The sequence below is a fragment of the Danio aesculapii genome, chromosome 6 (assembly GCF_903798145.1).
Source record: "Danio aesculapii chromosome 6, fDanAes4.1, whole genome shotgun sequence".
In the NCBI taxonomy this organism is placed as follows: domain Eukaryota; kingdom Metazoa; phylum Chordata; class Actinopteri; order Cypriniformes; family Danionidae; genus Danio; species Danio aesculapii.
Genome location: NC_079440.1, coordinates 57492234 through 57506155, shown reverse-complemented (window position 1 = coordinate 57506155; position 13922 = coordinate 57492234). Strand labels below are relative to the sequence as shown.

Here is a 13922-nt window from a genome sequence, read left to right as displayed (position 1 = left end):
GTTTAAAGGGCACCTATGGAAAAAAATCGACTTTTCAAGCTGTTTGGACAGCCATATGTGCATGTATGGTGTATAGACTGTCATATTGGGGTGATATAAGCACACCCAGTGCTTTTTTTTCAATTTAACAACATAAAAACGGTGGACCAATTAAAGCGGTTTTCAAACCGACCGCAACTTTACATAGGAGAGTGGTCCCCCCGCCCACCAATATTGATTGACAGGCGCATCATCATATCCTCAGTTTGTTGATTCACATTCGCCATTTTCAGCGTGAGTCGAAGCGATATCACTAAAGGAACACCCTAGCTCTATTTTTAGATGCAAGGCTCATTGGGCTCAACACAAGATCAATATTCTCCACATTATCACTCTAATCGGAATTATTGCTTGTATCTTTAGGTAGGTTTGCAAACATGTGTACTTCTCATCGAGTCTACCTTATACTTCAGCCGTTTGAATTTCTCGCGATCCCAGAAGCTCCCTGTGATCTTAACTATCATGCCTTTTAGAATTTTAAACATAGGTTTCTATCAGGGTACACTCAAGCCGCGGATGGCTGCAGAAACCTATGTTTAGAATTCAAAAATGCGTGGCGCGATGATTCGGGACACTTCATGTTTCTGCCGCGCTACAGAGAGTGTCTGGTGTGCCGTGTCACGGCTTCGAGCGGCGCATCCAGTGCCTAAGTCAAAGTTAATTCAGTGTGCATGGTTATTAGTTTCTGTGTACAAGCTCGGCACTTGAAGCTAGCACACAGTTGGCTGTAAAACTGTACAAAGACACAAATGATTTTGTACTCTCTGCTTGGTCTGTGTCCGAGTCGTACATGTACGACTGAATGCAGATCCTCTCAGTCTGCCTGTCAGACTCTGTTGCAAACGCAGAGCGGGTGAGCTCATGGCCCCGCCCCCTTGTTACGTTGGCGGGAAGCCGAAACTAATTTACATGTGAAGCAACACACCCCTAAATCAGCGAGCTGTGGACACGCCCCCAACATGACACTTTTTAACACATTATAATAAAAAAATCTGAATTGTGTTTTGAACTGAACCTAAACTGGCACACTCAGAAGAACCATAATATTAATATTAAATCATAAAAAAAGAGGTAAACTATGTGCCCTTTAATGTTCCAAACACTAAAAAAAACTGTCATTTATTTGTATGTTTAGTTGTAAACTGTGTGTTGAAGTTTTAAAAAGTATATTTTATTTCTTTTATTGTTCAAATAAATGTTAAAGCAGTTTTAGTCTTATTTCAGCATTAAAAATCATGCAGTTTGCTGGAGGTCATTCAGTGTACCAGGACCGACTCAATTTAATAGTAAATACTTTCACATTACTGTCCTTAAAAAGTAACTAGGTAACACATTTAGGGACTGTTTGACTTTGGATTCTAATATATGACTTTTCCCCCAACACTGGTGATGAAAGTGTAAAGAAATCAGTCATTTCAGTGAAGTGCCTGGAGCAGAACGGTCATAAATGTTGGTCATGTGTAGTGCGGAGACCTTGCAGGACTGGCGGTGCATGTTGAAGGTGTTGGTTATGGCCGGCGTGAGCTCGCGGGCGCTGCGCTCCACCAGATACTCCGCCAGCCGGTAGGTGAGGTAGGTCTTCCCGGTGCCACTGGGACCTGACAGGATCAACCGCCGGTGCTTCAGAAGCAGACTGATGTAGTGCTGCATCATAGGCTTCGGGACAAGCGTCTCAAACACCAGCACGTCCACACACTTTTCCTTTAGCCCTGCACACAGACACCATCGTAGATCAGTGCTTCATATAGAGAGACTTAAATCGCAAATCAATGTATGTATACATATATATATATATATATATACAGTATTCATTCATTCAAATACATTCATTCATAATTTCATTCAATCATTCATTTTCTTTTCAGCTTAGTCCCTTTATTCATCAGGAGTCACCACAAAGGAATGAACCACCAACTTATCCAGCATATGTTTTACGCAGCGGATGCCCTTCCAGATGCAACCCAACACTGGGAAACACCCATATACTCTTGCATTCACACACATACACTACAGTCAATTTAGCTTACCCAATTACCTGGGGGAAACCGGAGCACCCGGAGAAAACCCACGCTAACATGGAGAGAACATGCAAACTCCACAGAGAAATGCCAACTGACCTAGTCGAGGCTTATACTGTATTATTGCTGGGCAAAAATGAATTGCATACAAATGCATGCATATATTTGAGAAAATATTCATTTATAAAATATATATTATGTATATGATACAAATTATATATAAATGTAAATATCTGTGACAAAATAGTTTTGTTTTTATGTATGTGTGTGTATCCCATATGCATAATACATATATATATATATACATATATATATATATATATATACATACATATATATATATACATATATATATATATATATATATATATATATATATAAATTATATATATATATATATATATAAGAGCTGTAAACCTACACTGGTCTCACGGTTCGGTTACGATTATCATGCTATCGATTCGGTTCAATTCGATATTTCGGTGCATCGCGGTGCATTGACGGTGCTTTCCATACACAGTTTTATATTTTCTTCTTGTAATAAAATGTATGAATATATTTATATATTTATATTTATTTATATACTATTTGTAATGCAATTTTGTCGTTTAATACAGTCAGATATATACACTGTACCTTTAAACAACACGAGCATTTATAGCATTTAATATAAACAAACATAAATATCCTGCTCGCTTTCTGATTCTTGTCTACCAAGTTCTCTTACACCCCTTTGATTGGTCACACCCTCAACAAAAACGGCTGTGATTGGCTCTTGCGCGCTGCGCTCTTCACAGATGAGTGACACTGATAAACGGCAGCGGCGATCACAGCTGATCCACGATAGACACGGTGGAGAAAACTCTGCAGGCACGCGCTCGTGTCTGTATCCAGAAATATCGCTGTAAAACAGCCGAGGAGAGGAAAAATACATTTTTATATTTTCTTTCTTTCAATTAACATTTCATTATTTTATTCTTGTTAACCATAACACCCCTAATAATAATATTAATAATAACAATAATAATAATTAATAATAATGATAATAATACAATGACTTAAATGATAAGTTGTACCATTATTTTACACTTATTAATATTAATTGTAATAATTATATATAATTACACATTTTATATACATAGTTAAATAAAATATAAACTTAAAAAATAAAAATATATACCAAAAAAATCCATAATTATGCAATTATATACATATTGATCTTACTTTTTCACCTAAGCAGATGCTTTATTATTATTATTATTTATAACTTTATTAACACTTTATTATAGTTAGCACTGTAGCCTCACAGCAAGAAGGTCGCTGGTTCGAGTCCCGGCTGGGTCAGCTGGCATTTCTGTGTGGAGTTTGCATGTTCTCCCTATGTTGGCGTGGGTTTCCTCCAGGTGTTCTGGTTTCCCCCAAAGTCCAAACACATGTGCTATAGGTGAATTAAATAAACTAAATTGGCCGTTGTGTATTTGTGTGAATGCAAGAGTGTATGGGTGTTTCCCAGTACTGGTTTTCAGCTGGAAGGGCATCCGCTGTGTAAAACATATTGGATAAGTTGGCGGTTCATTCCACTGTGGCGACCCTAGATGAATAAAGGGACTAAGCCGAAGGACAATTAATGAATTTAGAACTTTATTATCTCAAGACTTCTGATCTCATTCACTTCAATTCACTTTTAGCCATAAAAACAGCTTGTTATGCTGATATTTGCTGTACTCTGTCATTCACTGCACTGTTATTTACCCAACTATGAAAGCTTCTGCTGCTGAGAAACCCGGAAATGTGAAAAGTGTCCATAGAAAAGTAGCAATGTGTGTATTGACTGACCCTTGAGGGCCACAGTGATGCAGGCCTGTCCTCGGCTGTAGAGGCGCACCGGTGGCGTCTCCGGGGGCTGCGCACCCAAAACCCTCTTTAGGTGACTGAGGCTGTAGCTGTAGATGGAGTCCTGAGAGAGGCCAAGGCTGGAGCCTGGGTCCACCACCGACAGATACTCCTGCACCAAACACACACACACACATAGTAAATGACAGAGTTTTCATTCTTCATCTGAACGTGTGGGGTTTTTCTGACGACACTCACTTTAAAAGCCTGGATAACAGCAGAGTCCAGAGAAAACCAGTCCGTCCGTCCACTGATCTTAACTGAGCCGATGAAAAACTCCAGCTGTTTCACCTCCTGTCAATCACACAATTGATTTAAATAAAATGTAGACGAAATTGTAAGGTTTATTATGAGTGAGAATAATTGTAAAAATAAATATAAATAAATAAATGTAACCAACCATGTATGTGTGTGTGTGTGTGTGTGTGTGTGTGTGTGTGTGTGTGTGTGTGTGTGTGTATTCATATATATATGAATGTTAAAAAAGAGATGGTGTATGTTAAAACTATTACCAATCCAACCAATACTATAATCAGCAATGTCAATGGTTAACTAATATGAACTATTAACTAAAAATTTATACAATTTGTTTCAGGTAATTCAGGTAATTATTTTTCATCTGTGAAAAATAATAAAATAATAAAATACAATAAAATAAAATAAAATAAAATAAAAAAATTAATAAAATAAAATAAAACAAAACAAAATAAAACAAAATAGAACATTTTAAAATAGAAAATAAATAATAAAATAAAATAAACAAAAATAAAATTAGATAAAAAATTAAATAAATAAATAATAAAATAAAATAAAACAAAATAAAACATCAAAAACATTGAAAAAAAAAAACACTAACTAAAAGAAATTTAAAGGTGCAGTAGGTGATTGTCTTCAGAAACATTTTTTGTTGTGCTGGTTGAAAGTCTATGCACATTCCAATAGTGATGATTACAGTAAATGATCTAAATGTATTTATATGAATTTTTATATTCTTGGTGAGGCATAAAACAAAAAAATGTTCATCCAATTAAAAATTATCTGGTCGATAACTCCTATAATTCTGATAAGTAGCCCAAACTGTCTGTCAACAAATGTAGATTTGTGCAACTGCGCACCTCTGTTCACGCAGATGGCGGATGACCATAGATACCATAGATATGACCATAGATATGGCGAATGACAGGATCTAGTAGGTTGTGTACTGTCATCTTTAAGGTGCGGGTTCAGTATATCAGGAGACGTGGGAGGGAATGTGTTTCAAATTATGCTTATCTGCATTTTGGCAGATCACCTACTGCACCTTTAAGTACTACAATTACTAAAACTGAAGTGGAAATCGCTTTAAAATATATAGAAATATTATAAAAACAATTAACAATAAGAAAAATACAATAAAAATGATGAAAGCACAAAACATACTTGCATATGAACTAAAATTAGAAACATTAGCTTAACAATTGAGAATAAGTTTTAATTTCATAATAATTCTGAGAATAAAGCTGATATACAACCATATATATATATATTTTAAATATATATAAAAACAATAAAAGTGACAAAACCAAAACAAAACAAATGAACAATAATAAAAGTAAAGATAAAATGATGAAACCACATAACACTGGTTTATGTTTTTATTGGTAAAAAAAACAAGTAAAAAAAATTATATAAAATAAACAAAAACTATTAACAATGATGAAAAATAAACTAAAAAGTACATAAAAAGTCCAATTCAATATACATTATTGTAACAAATGCTGTAAAAAGCTAAAAAAAAAAATAAATAAATACAATGACACTAGTAAATATTAAAGAACAATATTCAGTACAGTGTTTTACTGTATTTACTACAGAACTGTCTGCTCTATAATAAACAGTAAAATAATAAATTACTCACATCTTTAAAAAGCTGCTGGTTTGGGATGCGAACCAACACTCTGACGAGACTTTCCTCCTTCTGAAGAGTGGAGGTGGGACTGTGGAACACGTCTGTGAAAGCAGAAATTACAGTGAGAAAATCCAAAAATTACTGTGAAAAATGATGTCTTCATGCAAATGTGCGCAAACCTGGATAAGGCTCCGTTTGTCCAGTGCCAGCGGTTTTGCTGAATGATGACACAGATTGCCTTGGTGACGAGACGCCCAATGAGCCGAGCCCAGAGGACTGGGAGGTGGAGCTTGGAGGTCTGGAGGTGGGGCCACCTGTCTTCAGCTGGTCATTCTCCGCCTTCAGGTTCTCGACTGTAATCTGCCAATGCATTTATATCACAAATGTGAATTTAATGTGTTTGTTAATTTGGTGGCTTCTACAATAAGATTGTTTTAGGTAATGCATTCACTAACATGAACAAATAATGAACAATACATTCATTACAGTATTTGTTCATGCTAGTTTTTGAAATTGTTAGTTCATGTTAACTCACGGTGATTTACCTAATGTGAACAAGCATGAATAAGTAAATACATTAACTAATGAAACCTTATTGTAAGGTGTGACCATTACTTTTAACTTATAATGATAATCAAAAAGCAATAATAGTAACAATAAATACTGTTTAAATAATTAGATTACTTAAAGCAGTGTTTCTCAACCATATAACTGGAGGGCCACCAACACTGCATGTATTGGATGTCTCCTTTGTCTGTTACACCCATTACAGGTCTTTCAATCTTTGCAAATAAGCTGATGATCCGAATCAAGTGTGCTTGGTTAAGGAGACACAAAAACGTGCAGAGCTGGTGATCCTCCAGGAACATGGTTGAGAAACACAGACTTAAGGCATTAGGCTATTCTAGAATAAATAATCAGTATGCCTATATTTTATAATACTACTACTATGACTAATAATAATAATAATAAAAATGTTCAATCAGTACAGTATGATTTAGTATTAAAATATATTAAAATAATAATAAAACATTCAAATAATACATATAGATATCTTTACAATTAACTGTATAACTACAAAAATTATTTTGTAGCAATAAATATATGGTGGAATAGGTGAAATTAAAATTAAAATGACAATTATAGAAGTATATATATATATATATATTTCTTTTTTTTTTTTTAGGTTAACTAGGCCTGTCACAATATTTATTTTTCATTGTACGATATATTGCACTAAAAAGAAATTGTGATAAACAACATTTTAAGACCATTTTATGCCACTCATTATATAATGCCAGAATGACAGTATAATATCATCACAATGCAAGTGCTTCCAAAAGAACCGTCTCTTCCAAAGAACACATCATATTTTATTCTTAAGAATATTTCATTTAATTATAGTCATTTAATAATTAGTCATTAAAATAAGAATGTGAAGACACATATGCTAAATAAATAAATGTTAACAAAAAAAGAGCCGCAAAAAGTAACAGAGGCTACCAGACCTATTTTCAGCTGTCAGACACCCACATGAACAAATACTATAGTATTTTATAGTAAATACTATAGGGTTTTTAGCCATCAGGTGGCACGCAAACACACACACATTTGTATAAGTGGTTTACGAGGACTCTCCACAGGTGCATTTTACACTGCAAAAACGCTTATTATATGGCCCTACACCTAAACCCAACCCTCAATGAAATTCTGTGGCAACATTTGAATGTGAAAAAAGTATGCTTTTTAAAGCATTTTAAATCTTGAGGACACGAAGCATGTCCTCGTAAACCATTTTAACAGAGTACAATGACTTCAGCCCCAGTCAGATCACACAATTTTGGCCTGATTTCAGCACAATTTCCTTGATATAGGGTGTCATGGGGATTCGTAAACGACAAATGAGCGTCGTGACACAAGATTCAATCGTTTCTTCTCGTATAATGTGACATAGTTCACGACAACCAATACCATGCCTGCGATGACTCCATGACACCATCGCAGAAAGTCCAGCATGTTTAATTTTTTTATCGTTCTTCATGACGAGTTCTGTCACATGATTGACACTGTGTCAATCGTTTCTTCTCAGGTATCTCAGCAGGTGCTGCCGTTAATGTGCCGGTCAGGTAATCAAAAAATAGGCAACATATTTACTTCTGGGTGGGACACGGGTGGATATGATCAAACATTGGCTATGCAAACTTTAACTATTTTTCTAAAATATTAAGGTGTTTTAAGCAATTTTATCTGACAGACTGGCACAAATATGCAGTCATCTTCATTCTCACAACGAGTTTCTGAGTTCTCTCAGCCTTCCAACAGAGTTTGTTCTTCCAAAGTAATCTGGGAACATGTTCAGTGCTGCGAATACAATGCAAAAGCATGTCCTGCTTATTCAAATTTGTCATTAATAGTGAAAATAGTTTAATATAGGCTTCTCTGAAAGGGTGAATATTTCACTTTAATTTTATTTAGGCTAGATTATCACTTTATTTAACAAATCAAACACAACCTCAAACTCGTGTTTTGGTGCTGAAGTATATACACAGCAAAATCCTCTGAGTAAAATATACTCAGTTCAGAAAGTATTTGGTCCCTCTTTAAATAAGGGCAAACAGGTTGGTTATAAATAATGCTGCTGTTTGTAGAGTTGCTGAATGACCTCTGCTTATTTACAGCAGGTCTTCATCGTCAGTTCTCAATCACCTAATTAATCCTTTATTGTCTCATTAACTTGAGTAAATTTAACTCAATTTAGAGAGGGACCAAATACTATCTAAACTGAGTAAATTTTACTCTGAGGATTTCGCTGTGTAGCGGACTTGTTTTGAAGCACTTCACCTAAAAATGTATTCGTTATTCTTTTTTATCTTGTAGTTAGATAACTGACCAAAAAAAAATACATTAGATACAATTATAGCAAACAAAATATTTTTCAAAAACATTTTTTTTCCAAGAAAAATTATATTTTTGTTTGTGCCCGTCGTCTACTAAACTTTGCGGTGATTATTTGTTCCGCTCTGTGGAAAATTAGGATTTATTTACTGCTTCACTGCTTCATAACTGCTGATGTGCTTTCATTTTCTCCGTCTCACTCTCGGCATGTTCAAGCAAGGGAGTGTTTAATAAGCAAAATTGGCAGGAAAATACACATTTATATTTCAAAGAAAATATATTAATATTACAAAGGAAATATAGGTTTGATCCTGTCTATGTCATAAAGAAATCCTTTAAATCATGTAGCCCTGTTGTCAGCAAGCATCAGTGTTTACGGAGATTAAAATAAGATAAAAAAAACTGAAATAGAGATAAGAAATATTGTTATAGCAACACTTGTGACTGCTTTGGGAAAATCGCTCATCGTACAGGATGACTGATTGTGAATGGACATGTAGTCTGGCACATTTGTTACCCATGACAAGTCAAGATTTTACAGAGACGAAATCACATAATCTGACATAATGACTTTTGTAACCAACAATAAAAATCGTGTGATCTGACCGGAGCTTAACCATGTCATTAAACACCCATTTTTGTCCTTGTAAACCACCAGAACCAGTGCGCAAACACACACACATACACACACACCTGCATGTTGGTCATGGCCTCCTGCAGTTGCTCCAGCTGATGTGCAGAGCTCAACGCCTCCAGCCGGATGTCGGTCAGCTTTCGCTCCTTTTCCCACAGTTCAGAGCGTAACTCTGAGACCACTTTCTCATCGCGCTCCGTCTCCTCCGGACCCCCGCAGGACCTGCCGGAAAACACAAGCTCACTTATACTGTCCAGAATAAGTTTAAACACCATATTAATTCTGAAAATAAAGCTGAAATACAAATAAATATGTGTGAAAAAGATTAAAAATTAAAATATTAAATATTAAAAATACATTATACTAAGAGTTTGCTTTATATTCTCCCCCTAATAAAAAAAAATCTAAATTATAACTGGTGTGTGAATGATTCGACTGTAATCTGGCATATATAATGTTAGATATGTTATATTTCTCACCCTGATGTTGAAGTTGAAGCCTTTGTGAAAGTATTGTCCACATTATGGTGGATTTTGGGTGAAGACGGAGCGGACGCCTCTGGGGTTGCGATCTCCTCTATATCTGCATATGGAGCTTTGGGTCCCTTTTTGCTGAAGGCCTTGTTGAAGGAGCTCCTGAGCTATATGTGGATGAGAAATGAGAAGTCAAATTGTATAAACAAACAACTGGTGGTGTGTTAGTATAGATGGTATGGATTCATAATGGACAAATAACAGAGTCATATGGTGTATGATTTAATGTGCTGATAATGATGTATGCATTACGGTCAGTGTCTTCATAATAAATATTATTTTGTGCTGTTAAAAAGCCTCTTATGGCTGCATGGTGGCGGAGTGGGTAGCTTGATCGCCTCACAGCAAGAAGGTTGCTGGTTTGAGCCTCGGCATGGTCAGTTGGTATTTCTGTCTGGAGTTTGCGTGTTCTCCCCGTGTTGGTGTGGGTTTCCTCTGGGTGCTCCGGTTTCCCCCACAGTCCAAAGACATGTGGTATAGGTGAATTGGGTAGTGTATGTGTGTGAATAAGTGTGTATGGATGTTTCCCAGTGATGGGTTGCATCTGGAAGGGCATCCACTGCGTAAAACATATACAGGATAAGTTGGCGGTTCATTCCGCTGAGGCGACCCCAGATTAATAAAGGGACTAAGACGAAAAGAATTAATGAAAAAGCCTCTTCATTTTCAATTTGCATTAGTAGTGTAATAAACAAGATAACTTTATTGTTAAATAAAACAAACTAAATCTATTAAAAAGAATTCAAAAGATAAACTAAAATTCAACATTTCGATTTGTAAACTAACAGCAATAAATACATTTAATCCCTGCTGAAAAATCCAGCTTAAACCAGCCTAGGCTGGTTGGCTGGTTTTAGCTGGTTGACCAGCCTGGTTTTAGAGGGGTTTTGGCCATTTCCAGGCTGATTTCCAGCTATTTCTAGCCTGGTCTTAGCTTTGTCAGGCTGGAAAATGACCAGCTAACTCCAGCTAAAACCAGCCTGACCAGCCTGGTTTAAGCTGGACATAGCTGGCTTTGGCTGGGCTCCCAGCCTGCCTAGGCTGGTCAAGCTGGTTTTAGCTGGTCATCTCCCAGCCTGACCAGCTAAGACCAGGCTGGAAATAGCTGGAAACCAGCCTGGAAATGGTCAAAACCCCTCTAAAACCAGGCTGGTTGACCAGCTAAAACCAGCCTAGGCTGGTTTAAGCTGGATTTTTCAGCAGGGATAATACCTAAAGTATAAGTTAAAAACAATTATGACAAAAAAAAAAACTGGGGGGAAAAACTATTTGATATTTTTTTTTTTTTAATAATTAAAAAAATTAAATAAATAAAAAAAGGAAAAAATACAATTGAACAAAAAAAGTTTACAATTATTAAATAATTTAATGACAGAAAATAAGGAAAAAAACTATTTAATTTAAAAAGTTAAAGTAATTAATAAATAAAACAGCAAAACTGAAAAAATACAACTTAAATAACAAGACAACAATTTACAAATTCAATGACAAAAACTAGGAAAAATACAATTGAACTAAAAAGAGATAAAAATGTACAAATGAAACAACAAAAACTGGGGAAAAATCCAATTCAAAGAAAAGAAGTTAAAATAATAAAAATTTAAATGACAATAAAATGGAATAAATTTAATTTAACTTAAAAAAGCTTAAAATAATTAAAAAATAAATGACAAAAACTGAAAAAGTACATTTTAACTAACAAAGAAGTAAAATGATTTAATAAGTATAGTATCCTCGTTTCTCTAAAGATTGTTTTTATTCATGATAAATTAAATATAATATCTGTTGTGAGGTTTACAGTAGAAATAATGCTAGGTGAGAAGCATTAGTCATGACAATATTAATCACCAAGCACTTAAAATATGCACAAAATTATGAAGTAAAAGACACCTGAAACAATACGTGGTCAATTAATTTCTCAGCCAATAAATCTATAAATAAATCATAAGTGATGCTGATTTTTAATAACTGAACACATTTTAAAGAGACCTACTGGGAGCTCAGAGGTTTTGTAACAGTTGTGCATTTATTAACATTAATACAAATAATATTTAAATCCGTCATTTTTAATAGCACAATCTGTGTAGAAAAACTACATTACCCATGATGCCGTGCAGAAAATTCTGCCAGAGTTGTATTGAGAAAAAGCAGCAAAGTATTCCTTAGCTCCAACTACTAACATGGAGCACTGTGAAAGGTATAATGCAGTCTTTTTAATTTTAACTAAATAATTAGCACTGTCACCTCACAGCAAGAAGGTCGCTGATTCGAGTCCCAGTTGGCATTCTGTGTGGAGTTTGCATGTTCTCCCAGTGTTGGCGTGGGTTTCCCCCGGGTGCATTGGTTTCCCCCCACAGTCCAAACACATGCGCTATTGGTGAATTGGATGAACTAAATTGGTCGTAGTGTATGAGTGTGTGTAAATGAGTGTGTATGGGTGTTTCTCAATACTGGGTTGCTGCTAGAAGGGCATCCACTGTGTGATAAATCAGAGACTATGCCGAAGGAAAATGAATGAATGAATAAATGAATGAGACTTATTGACTGAGTTTCTTACACACACAATACACACAACTCCACACATTACACTCACGATGAAGATTTAGATATTTTTCTGATGCATATATTGCATGATGGATGGGATGGGATGGGCGGGGAAAATAACTCACCTCATAGACCTGTAAAAAAGGGAGCAGGGAAGCATAGGGAAGAAATCACAGTCATACTTAATGGCAAATATACTGAAAACAGATTTTATTGCAGTGTGTAACCAGCTTGATCTACTTTTGCTTAGATCTGGCTGCACTAACTTGACAATAAGACTTTTTGGATTAGCTGCAGTTGGGGAAATAAGTATTGAACACGTCATTTTTCAAGGAGCTGTTGAGATGGAATTGAACCAGATTTTGGTGAAAACCCAAGCAAAAGCAAACAGAAAAATAAAACAAAAAATATCTGAAAAATGAGTTGTACGTAATAACAATGAAATGACACAAGGGGAAAATGCTGAACTACTAAAATGTATTTAATACTTTATATAAAAGGCTTTTGGTGACGGCAGCTTAAAGACGCCTCTCAATAGGAGAAAGAAGTCACAGGCATTGATCAGGTCTGAGTTTTTCACAGACTTCAACAGAGTGTAAAAATCTTAATGGTTCTGTGTGTCTCGTCTATCAAATCTGATCTTTAATGTGTATTTTCTATTGGATTCGATTCAGGTGATTGGCTGGGCCATTCTACAGCTTGATTTTCTTTCTCTGAAAGCATTTTCTTGGCTGTCTTTTGTATCATTGTCTTTCTGAAATGTCCACCCTGCTTTCATCTTTATCCTCCTGCTAATGTAGATGTTGGACTGAGGCAGCAGATATTCATTTACGCTGAGGAAGGGCAGAGGATTTCTGAAGAACTACTGAGAGATTTCAGCTGCTACCTGGGCTTTTACTGCCCTTCCACACCTTCCTTTCTTCATTTGTTCAATACTTCTTCCCTGTGTCATTTCATTTTATTACACAACTTTATTTGTAATCTAACTATTTTTGGTTTTTCCATATTTGGATTTCTTTGGTTGTCACCAACATCCAGTGAAAATTTCAAGTCAAAAGCACCTTTAGAAATACGTTTTCTGAGAAAAATGGTGATGTGTTCAACACTCATTTCCCCCAAGTTTTTGTTTCATAAGGTTATTATCCTTTCTTGTTTAAACAAGTCTCTTTGTTTATATCTTATTATTATTATTATTATATCCTCACCCAGCTCTTCTTCTTCTTCTTTTTGGCCTCCTGCTCCTTTAGGCTTCCAGCGCTGGAGTGACTGGTGATGCTGTTCAGACTGGAAATGCTCTCAGATGAGTTCTGCCGGTCAATCTGCAGCTCTGAAGGAAAAAAAATCAGTGTTTATTTAGTGGGCACTTCATGCAAAAGATATGTATAGGGGTCCTATTGTGCTTTTCATACATTCAAATTCCTTCAGTGTGTGATATTTTGCTGTTTGAGCATGGAAAAGATCTGAAAAGTAACTGGAGT

General features: G+C 35.4%; 1 protein-coding gene across 2 annotated transcripts in view; it reads right to left on the bottom strand.

Annotated features, from left to right (window-relative positions):
- nav1b (neuron navigator 1b) overlaps positions 1 to 13922 on the bottom strand; it is a 161314-nt gene that overhangs the window by 9169 nt on the left and 138223 nt on the right. For both annotated transcript variants that reach the window (XM_056460598.1, XM_056460599.1), the window contains 8 exons: positions 13650 to 13771; positions 9847 to 10007; positions 9427 to 9589; positions 6018 to 6198; positions 5848 to 5939; positions 4149 to 4244; positions 3894 to 4062; positions 1513 to 1748 (listed from right to left, as the gene is read on the bottom strand). In XM_056460598.1, coding sequence (XP_056316573.1) covers positions 1513 to 1748; positions 3894 to 4062; positions 4149 to 4244; positions 5848 to 5939; positions 6018 to 6198; positions 9427 to 9589; positions 9847 to 10007; positions 13650 to 13771 — 1220 coding nt within the window. The remainder of the gene's footprint in view (positions 1 to 1512; positions 1749 to 3893; positions 4063 to 4148; positions 4245 to 5847; positions 5940 to 6017; positions 6199 to 9426; positions 9590 to 9846; positions 10008 to 13649; positions 13772 to 13922) is intronic.